The 11,197-nt window shown below is 32.6% G+C and overlaps 1 protein-coding gene across 1 annotated transcript in view; it reads right to left on the bottom strand.

Moving 5' to 3' along the window:
- Window positions 1–2,166: 2,166 nt before the first annotated feature.
- The window catches only part of LOC122808255 (melatonin receptor type 1A-like), a 70,503-nt gene continuing 61,472 nt past the window's right edge, over window positions 2,167–11,197 (bottom strand). The window contains exon 3 of the mRNA XM_044079219.1: window positions 2,167–2,957. Coding sequence (XP_043935154.1) covers window positions 2,167–2,957 — 791 coding nt within the window. The remainder of the gene's footprint in view (window positions 2,958–11,197) is intronic.

Below are 11,197 nucleotides of genomic sequence, written 5' to 3'. Positions count from 1 at the left end.
TAGGTGACCATGAGGGATGTCCCCATTGGCAAATGTCTGGTACAGCTGTGTCAGATGCCAGATATGGGAATCATGGCAGCTTCCAGGGCAGCCAGCACACACATTCAGTATTATGCCCTGGGCATCACACATGACCTGGCAGTTGATGGAGGGGAAGCCCTTGTGGTTAAAGTAGGCCCTACCCCGCTCACCAGCTGGTGCTTTGATGCATATCTGCGTGCAGTCTATTGCACCCACTACCTCCGAGTATTCCGCTATTTGCTGGAAAAGATGCATATTGCTGGCCAATACCTCACAGGAATTGGGGAAATATACATGATCAGCGACGTGTGCTGACATGGCATTCAGGAACTGGTGCAGTACCCTGGATGCTGATGCCTGTGAAATCCCATCATATCACCAGTTGGTCTCAGGAAGGTACCTGTTGCTAGCATTCTTGGTTTCCACTGGGATGGGTTCCCCTCTGTTGCTTCTGTGTGTGAGGCGTGGCCTGCACAGCTCAACAATTTGCTGCATGAGGTCTCTGTCCACTCTATAGCGCTCCACTATCTCCAGCTCATGTAGCCCCTTGTAGGTTACCCTGGGCCTGTACACTCTTCTCCATCTCCTCACTGTGGGTTACTCAACAGCATTTGTATTGTCACCACCCTCAGCATGTCGCATATGTCACTTTATAACAACAATGGCAGCCTCTAACATTTCTTTGTCTCAGTAAAGCTTTTTAAGTTTTCACTTCTCTTAGTTTACTGCAGTGTTGCAGTGTCTCTGAGGAAAACATGGTGGAATGTTGTTTGTAGAGTTTTAAGTGCTCAGCTGGGCTAGTGTACTGCCTGTGTAATTGCCTAATTCTGATTGTTTTCACCTGCTAGCTCTGCTAGTTCTCCTTGATTAACTTCCTACTATTTGTTGTGCTTCCTTTTCCCTTTCTGTTTCCACAGGGGGCAGCACCGCGCAAACACATGCACACCAGCTCACACGCATGCACACATACTTACAGGGCCTAACACTTGCTGACTCCTGCTTGAACGCATGCACACAGGCGCAAACGCGCTTACACAGATTTCAACAACCTTACACATGCTTACTCTGGCTTAAACGCACACACACAGGCTCACACGAGTGCACACAGTCTTACTCAGATTTACAGGTGCGCACCCACGCTCAAACACATTGTAGGCACTTCAGCAAGAAACTTGAGTGTTATCCACGGCATACACCTTCAATTTCTTGGCTTTAGCTAGGATACCTGTTGACACGCCTCTTCCAGTGATGAGTAACTGGCAGCAAACACATGCCACTCCGCTCCAATGAGCTTACATTCTTTCATACATACCCCCCCTCATGATGTCACCTTTCTTCTACTCTGGTACTCCCCTTATCCTACTCTTACATTCCACAGACTTTGCTCATATGCCATGTAAAATTGGGATTCACTATCCTTACCCTCATTTGCATAGGATTGCTTACTAATGCTTGGTTACATCTCTTAGACTGAGCTTCCCCGTTTAGCAACCTCGACTCAGTAGCCATGTTGTCTTCAGCCTTCCATTCACTTGCATGGCAGTTGATTATTTTGAATAAAATCCCTATTTGTGGCTTTTATTTATTTTTTTCATGGTTTTTAGAATGCTACGCTTAAACGTCGGAGATCGAGGTAAAAAAAAATGTTTTTTTTTTATTTTGCAATGGGAAAAATTGCCAATGGCCGTATATTTGGCCATTGGCATGCTTCCTCAACTGGATGCATCCTTTATTTGGAGCTGTCACAGCTCCGTTTTGCTATTTGCAGAACGGTACTCAGTTGACAATGGAGTACATTTCTGCAAATAACACTACTCTTACTCGGACAGGTTAGGGTTTCCTCGATCTCAAATTTACCTCATTTGCATAGCTTTTGGCAACAAATGAGGTAATTTGCATAACCGAACCCTGTCCGTGTAAGAGTCATTTTAGGAGCTCTCTTGCACGCCCCTGCCAGCTGTTCCTGGATCGCTCGGCAGACATGTTGGCTGTATGGAGTCTTACTCTGTTCTTAGACTCAGTGCAAGCCTTCGTAAATCCGGACCACTGTATTTGAAAATTTCATATATATTTCTGATAAATGAGAAGTCAGGTTGAAAAGATGGTCACAACCTTTTTATTATACATTTTTTACATTAGGTTACTTTAAGATGTCTTCTTGCACTTTAGCACTGGCACACAAAGCAGCGTAAATATTTTTTTGTACTCCTGGCGAAAATTTTTGTTCATAATTCCATAAATAATACCACTAAGGCAGCTGTTAAAGTAGGCAATAAAATAACTTAATACATAGAGTGAGTTAGGAATTTCTGGAGCCTTCCCAGGTGGACTGAAGCCTAAAATCAAACTATTAACACTAAATGGACCCCAACAAATGAGAAAAATCACGAACACTGCAAACATAGTTAGAAAACTCCGTATTTCTGAAGGCTTCAGTTTCTGCTTGCTCTCTTGCCTGACTCTGTACTTGACCTGAATAAGTAGGATCCAAATGCTTGAGTAGCAGAAGATGACAAGTGAAACTGGAATAATAAAATGAATAAAGGCCACAGACATGGCACATGATGCATTAACGCTTTGTATAAATGTGCATGAGTATATTAGTGGGTCATATTGCAAAGCATCAACAAAAATGATAGGCAGCAAGACAATGATAGTCACTAACCAGAGAATGCCAAAATAACAATAGGTTTTCTTCATACTGTATAGCTTGTCATATCTGCTACTGTGACATATACAACAGTACCGATTGACTGCAATGGCTGTAATACTATAGACAGAACCAATGACCCCCATGCTAAGGACAATCCCACTTAATTTACAGTGCATATCTCCAAGTATCCAAGCATCACTGACTATTGCAGTTAGAAATGCAGGATAGGGATACAGGGCAGCAAGCAGGTCAGCAACAGACAAGCTGATGACAAAAACATTACCTAGAAAAGAAAAAAAATAGTTAAATAAAAATGCCAAGGGTGATGTTACATATTTTCCTTTTTAAATGTCATAGATATAGTCAGATCAATGAATATAGATCCAGTACAAAACAGTTAATTGAATACATTGCAGCTTGTTGCAAGTATTTTATAATAAGTAAATGTGTTGTGGTAGTCTAACTAAAGTACAGTAAAAAACATTTTGAAGACATTTCTTTTTTTAAAACAGTTTTATTAATTTTGATTATAATGAAAACAATCACATAGACATATATAAGATAATTTACATTATAGATTTACAAATTGATAACATATATTTAAAGCATTTAAATATGAATATACAAATAACAAAGCAAACAAAGTATGGACATAGATATCCAGTATTTATACATTAACATACACTATAACCTTCCTTTTGTAACTTGTTCTCATGAATGACAAGGAAAGTCAATTACCTTTATGCAAAATGATCATTTTTTTTCCAACATATTTTGTAAGTAAACCCATAAATGATATTCATATGTCTTTCTAGCAGTTCTAGAGGTTATGGTTCTTATTTGTAAATGACTAACTTCTTTTAATAAATCAGCAAACTCAGAAAATGTTGGAGGATTTTTTAAAATCCAATTTTTTGTTATGACCTTTCTAACTACTGCCAATAGGATTTTTTAAAATCCAATTTTTTGTTATGACCTTTCTAACTACTGCCAATATAGTCCATAGTAATGAGCATTTGGTTTTCCTAACACATTGTGGAACAGGTGCATTAAATATAATTAATGATTTATTCAATATGAAGTTGCCTGAAAAAAGTGGTTGTAATACGTCATTTACTTTATTCCAAAATATATTTAAGGTTGGACAGTCAAAAAGCATATGTGCCCAGTTAATATCTACATTAGAGTTGCATCTATTACAGATGTTCTGTTTTTTATTAATTTTGTCCATTATTTGTGGTGTATAAAAGGATCTATTCATGAATCTCCATGTGTAAATCTTCCATTTCAGAGAAAATTATTTTTCCCAGCTGATTGTAGCATATTAACCTTATCTTGCATACTTGGGGAATTATGAGTAATTAAACTATAATAACTCCAGTGGTTATGTGTGCAAGAAAATGTTTCTTCTCTTAAAAGTCTATAAATAAAGGAGAGACTACCTGAATATGTATGCTGGTGTAATAATGTTGATTGAAGAAATTGTAATAATATCCTGGTGTCATGTTTGCTAGTTGATGAAGCTAGTTTCAGCTTATAATCAAGATATAGTATAAGTGTTTGTTTATCTAACCATGAGGAATTATTAAGTTTATATTCCTGTATAATATGATCCATTGAACTAGTCTTGTATTCATAAGTTAGCTGGAACCAGTATTTGAGTTCATTGTTTTTCAGTTGAGAAATTTTGTTAATATCTGTGGTAGCAAAAGTCTCTTGTGTATATGCTTTAGGAAATAAAAAAGTATTCTTTATATTTAACATGTTTATATATAAAGTTTCTAAAGTTAATTATAATATTATGTATGTAAATGGCAGTATGATTAGGATTAGTATGTGTGACAAAATATTCTTTTAAGATCCATATAAAAGGTGTGTTTATGAATTCTAGTTGATATGATGTTGGTCTCATTATAAGTTCCATGGCTGATACTTCCCATAAAGATTTCCATTTAGCTAAATAGGTTATATCTAAGAGCTGAAAAATTGATCTGATTATAGCGGAAATCGAATAGAGATTTAAATCTGGGAAAGCTATTCCGCCATTCTTCCAGCTGTTAGTATGTTGATTAATAGTAATTTTAGGGGGGTTTTCGTGACCAAAAGAATCTTAGTATTAAAGTGTTTAGTTTATTTATAAACCTTTTTGAGGGTAGATTTTGAATGGATTTTATTATGTATAAGATTTTAGGTAGAATTATCATTTTTATAATGGTTAGTCTTTCTTCAGTAGTAAATATTATTGTATTCCATTTTGAAAATAATTCTTGGATATTTTGAAAACATTTGTTATAGTTTAATTGAATTATTGATTTAATGTCTTTGGCAAGAATGATTCCAAGATATGTGATTTGAACTGCATTAGCAATGTGATATGTATTATTTCCTATCATCCTTTTCTAATTTTTTTATTATTAGGATATATGGGTAGAATTTTTGTTTTATTGTCATTGAATGATAGACTGGGCATCATTTGAAACTTTGTAATTGATTCATATAATGACATGAATGAGGAGTCATTTCCCTTTGTGGTGATAAGAACATCATCCGCAAACAGCTGGATTTTGGCTATATTTTCTTTATCCATTTCCAAACCCTCTATTTCTTTATTGTTTCTTATTTCATTTGCCCAGGGTTCCATTATCAAAGTAAATAGTAGAGGAGAGAGAGGACATCCTTGTTTGGTGCCTTTTGTAATAGATATTTTATTGGAAATATATGACCCTATTTTGATACATGCATAGGTTTCTTCATATAAATGTTTTAGAAGATTAATAAAATGATGTGAAAAATGTAAGCATTCCAAAACAGTAAATAGTTAGATCCAGTTAATAGAATCAAAGGCCGCATTAATATCAAGACTAATTAATGATAAGTTCCTTTTCTTCCTTTGTGAGAAGTCTATAATAGCTAGGGTTCGTTTTATATTATCAAAAGTACTTCTGTTGGTTATAAATCCTGTCTGGTCTTCGTCTATTAAGTGGGGTAAGAATTTCTTCAATCTTTCTGAGAATATATTCATAAACATCTTATAATCGATATTCAGTAAAGATACTGGTCTGTATGAAGTACAGAATTTTGGGTCTTTATATGATTTTAAAATAGGGGATATAAATGTATATTTCCAGGATGGGGGTGTAATATTATCACTTTGGGCCAAATTGTATACTTTGTGTAGTAAGGAAATAGCCATTTTGGGCATTATCTTATAGATTTCAGGAATAATTCCATCGTTACCTGGAGCTTTGTTTAGTTTAAGCTTACTTACTTGACCTTGTATATCTGATAAAGTAATTTGTTTATCAATAACTTCAATTTATTGTTTGTTTAGTTTATAATATATATTCTTGTTAATATAATCTCTTATGTTATCTTGCGTTGTTGTGTGGATTGATTAATTTCATCAAAGTGACATCTAAACTCTTCTAATATATCTTGCATACTATGTACTTCTCTTTTCTTTTTGCAGAATGTATTTCTTTAATATAATTCTATTTATTTAATCTTTTGATCTTATTCTTAAGGTTTGATAAATGTTTAGGATTTACAGAATAAGCAAGAAACCTATATTTTTCTAGTGTTATCTTTGCTTTATGATGTAGGATAGATCTGTATTCCTCATTTAGTTTGTATATCTCATCCCTTATATTCTTTGAAAAAAGTTGTCTTTATTATTTGTGTATAATGAGTTCAGTTTATCCTGTATTATTCTTATATCTGTATCCCATATTTTCATCTTATTATAAAACCATTTGTTTATTTGTCAATACAAATATGCTTTTAGGGCATCCCAGATAAATATATCATGTGTGGCTGATGCTGAGTTTATATTAATGAAGTTTTGTGTCTCTTCTGTTATGAATAATTGAAAATCCTTAAGTTGTATGAGATATGCTGGAATCCTTTTAATTTGGGCACTATGGGTGTTATTAATATTAAGTTCAAATATGATAGTATTATGGTCCGAGATTGGGCAGGATGTAATTTTGCTATTGGTCGGGTTATTCATTATCTGTGTGGAAAGAAATATTCTATCAATTCTAGAATGTGTTTTGTAGCTATTAGAATAGAACGTGTATTGTAATGAGTTATGATCCACAAAATGATGTATGTCTTTGAGTAGGTATAAGTCTATGAAATTTATAAGTTGTTTAGCTTGAGCTGTATTTTTTCTTTTTCCTGAAGTGGTTGTATCTTTAGGGCCTAAGATACATCTGTAGTAACCTGCCATAATGATATGTCCCTCAGATAGTGAAACTATTTGATTCAATATGTGTCTAATGGTATTAGTACCAATACCAGATAACCAATAGTTGTTTATTAATGTATATAGTTTCTTACCCATCTCAATTGCAGCCAAGCAAAGCAAACCTTTATTGTCTTGGTATGTTTTGATTATTCTGGGTAATGGTAATGTTTTGTTCCACAATATTGCTACACCTCTTTTTTTTTTCCGTACATTCTGAGCTTACTATATTTGTGTATTTATTTGTATCTAGAAATTTAATAGTATCTTTTGTTAAATGGGTTTCTTGTAAGAATACTATATTAGATTTATGAAAAGCTAGATATTTAAACAAATTACTTATTTTATATGGATTGTTCAAGCCATTTATGTTAAGTGACATACCTTTCAACATAGTCATATCATGTAATTGTACCTGAAAGATGTGTTAGTAACATATCAATATCATATGTATAATGTGAAAATTTCCACAAAAAAGTGAATTTGTTCCTAGTAAAAATATTAAATCTCATGTCTTTAGGAAAAAATGTATTCCTTGAGCTTTATTCTCTATATTTTCTGTAAATAAGCTACTCTGGATGTCAAAAAACTCTTTTTAAAAAAAAATATTGCATACACTAGATATAAACAAACACCCCGATGCTCCCCACCTGGAGTTATAACCTCCTAATCCCAATGACATCTGTCACTGAGATCAATCCCTAAACTGTAACAACAGAGTACAAACTCCACTAATAACATACTTTACATACTTTAAGTTAGAAACATTAAAATAACCAAATTCTAATGAAATCATTAATTGTCCCAATATAGTGTTATCTGGAAGGTTTATACGTTCATAGATACCATATCTAATAAGAAACCTATGTAACCAAATAGATTTAAGATATGATTTACATTCCAAAATAAGGCAAATGTCTAACAGATTATTTAAAAGGACTAAGTAATTTAGCACACTGCCTTACTATTAACATAGATAACAGAGGTTGTGTGTATAAACAACATTTCTATTAGGTTATCAGATATAATACGTTATCCAGGACACAATGTTATTGTTCAAACCATGGTTTGTTTAAATGTAATTCTATTTTGTATTAACATGTTTGTAACTCTCGTTATATCTCTTCCCTTTATTTAACTTATATACATGAACACGAGAGAGAGAGAGAAAAGAGAGAGAAAAAAAAAAAGTAAAGCAAGGTTAACATGTAGTTAGTATCCCGTATAAATATTTATATTTAGAATAACTATTTAGAAGATGTAGGTGTAATTATAAACAGTATGTCATTTAAATAAACATTGTATCACCCCCAAATGGGATGTATTCACTATAAACATGTGTATATAGAACCGCTTTCACTAATGGCAGAATAAGATATCTATTTGCAAAGTTCTTTTTAGTATACCACTTTTGGTATTCAAGTCTTTGCTATGCAAACAAACATTCTGAAAGGATATGCATAACCTTATTTATGACAATTAAATATAAAGATTGCACAAATTTGTGAAGATATTAACTTTGAGTATGGTAACCATAATCATAGTATGCAGTGATACTTCAAAGAAAGATAAGGGAGAGAAAAAAAAATATTTTATACATATACACACATACAACTATATATATATATACATATATATATATATATATATATATATATATATATATATATATATATATATACATACACACATACAAACATACAAAAATGAATGTTACCATCAGTATTTACACTTGTAGGGTCTATAGGGTCTAAAAATAAAGCACATAGATATTTACATTTTAATACTCACACAGTTCTCTCATAACCATCTCCTCTCTCACCTCTTCTTTTCATATTTTCTTCCTTTATCTGTTCTGTAATCCTTTCCTCAAGTCACAAAAGATGAAGATATTATGTTATTGTAATATATAATCTTGTCATCGACCATATAAATTATCATTTTAAGTAAATAACAGTTGATTTAAAACAAAAAAGTCTGTTAAACCAAGATACAGTCAAAATACAGTTCTGCACTTCCTGGAAATGTTCGTCGCACAGTGATGACATTATCCAGTTGCTTCACATCGTTGAGGGAGTTCAGAGTGAGAAGAGATGATTCCACAAACTGTAGAATGTTTTCCAAATAAATAATTAGCTCGTGAGAGAACTGCACGAAGTAAGGAGAATGTTCAAAGTTGTCTCCCTTATTTTTTCGGTGGGAAACAGCCAAGTTTCAGTAAAAAAACATTTTATGCAAGTGAATCAGCATATATCTATTTCCCATACTAGAAACTGTAAAACTGTCATCAAAAATAACTTTTCAAACAAAGCATGAAAGTAATGTTGTAACTTTTCCTACTGCTCTAGTTTGTCATTTAAAAGCACTATGTTTATTTTTAACTATATATATTCCCTAGAGTTTAGATTAATATATAAATAATAAGCCTTGTAATAGAAACACATATAACATCTCCCAGCTTTTCAGAGCTAATGTATGCATTGGCATTTAAACCCACAGATACTACACTACCTTCTCAACATTTGTCTATCCTGGATAAATGTATATCGTACATATTTAATAATTACATTGTGAATTCTTGTTCTACTCTGAGGGTGTTTATGCTCAGTGCTGACCAGTACTGTATGGTTAGAAGTGAGAAGGAAACTGTTATATAAATGTGTTATTCTCTATGACTTAAAGTGCAATTAGAAGACAGAAGAAGGCTTTGAGTATGTTATGCATTGTTATTGCTTTGAGTTTAGAGAGACTTATGTATACTATGCTATATATACAAGAAATTATATGTATATAAAAAAAAAAACTTTTCTTCTTGTCTTTCCCTCCCCTCCATCCCTCCTTACTTTATATTTTCCAATGTATCCCTTCATTTTATCTTACATAGAATAATAAATATTTATAACTGTATATATTATAGCTGTGTGAAATTTAAAGTGTAATATACAGCTTAGTATCTTATATTATGAAGCAGAAACTGAGGTAATGCATTTTATATGGTATGCTTACTTATATAAAATTAATACTTAAAGTGTTCATTATAAATATATTGATGGTATATTAAGCATGTTATATTACACCAAATTAAGTTATGAATGAAATATTATATACATGCAACATATGAAAAGCAATGTAAATCTTACCTTGCATTTATAACATATCAAAACAGACTTGTTAATAAAAGCATAGTCCACAATAATAGTTTGTTTTATAAATAGTCTGTATTTCTCATTTATTCTTTAGTCTCTTGTTTTTCAGTAGATTTCCATGTAGTTTTAGGAGCCATTCTTTTAAGAGAGCGGTTAGCCCACTCCATCTCTTCTATTTTTTCCAGTAATTTGTGGTTTTTAACATATGTCACAGCAGAATCAAGATCCTCAAACAATGGAGGTCCATCAGGAAGAAAAATATTCAGCCTTGCTGGAAACAAGAGGTGAGTCTTAATCTGTACCTTTTTCAGTTCTTTAATTAGAGGTAAAAAAACCTTTCTTTTGGTAATTACCATTGTTGAATAGTCATTATCGAAGTGAATGATAGAGTCATTGTATTTTAAAGGTGATTTTGACCAGGCTGCTTTTAGAATTAAGTCTTTATCTGAAGATGATAGGAATTTTACTATGACAGATCTAGGTTGTTTCCTGTTGGCACTGTTTCCTGATGTGAGAGACCGATGTGCTCTCTCTATACCAAAAGATAAACCCTATGGTAACTCTAGAAATTTTGGCAGCCATGAGTTAAGGAAACTTGACATATTGTTTCCTTCTATATTTTCCTGAAGACCACAAATCCTTATATTATTCCAGAGTGATCTCTTCTCTAGATCATCCAGTTTATGTTGTAATGAAGTATTTTGTTTAAGCAAAAATTCTATGTTGTTTTCATTTTCTAGCAATCTTCCATCAAAGTCTGTTAATGATTCCTCAATACTAGTAATTTTAATGTTTTGCTGTTTTAAATCCTCATGAAGCATATCCATCTGTTTGGTAGTTTTTTCTTTAAAGTTGTCTATTTTACAGTCAATTATATCAGTCTTAGTTGTGAGGTCTTGAATAGTTGTTATCAAAGTCTGTAGTTCCTTTTTTAGGTTGTTTGCCTTACTATAACTCATGTTGAAAATCTCCCAGAAGTGAAGTATTTGTTCAGATAAAGGTTTTGACTGGAAATTATAACCAATTTTGATTTATAAGTAGATATTCCTGAAGAGAATGCTGAATACTATCAAATTCTGCAAAAATAAATTCACTTTTTCTTGATATGAAACAAATTTCCAGTGAAGATAT

This window comes from Protopterus annectens, chromosome 8.part0 (genome assembly GCF_019279795.1).
Source record: "Protopterus annectens isolate FY-2018-M chromosome 8.part0, PAN1.0, whole genome shotgun sequence".
NCBI lineage: Eukaryota > Metazoa > Chordata > Ceratodontiformes > Protopteridae > Protopterus > Protopterus annectens.
The sequence above is the reverse complement of the archived record's forward strand: the minus strand, read 5'-3'. Positions and strand labels throughout refer to the sequence as shown.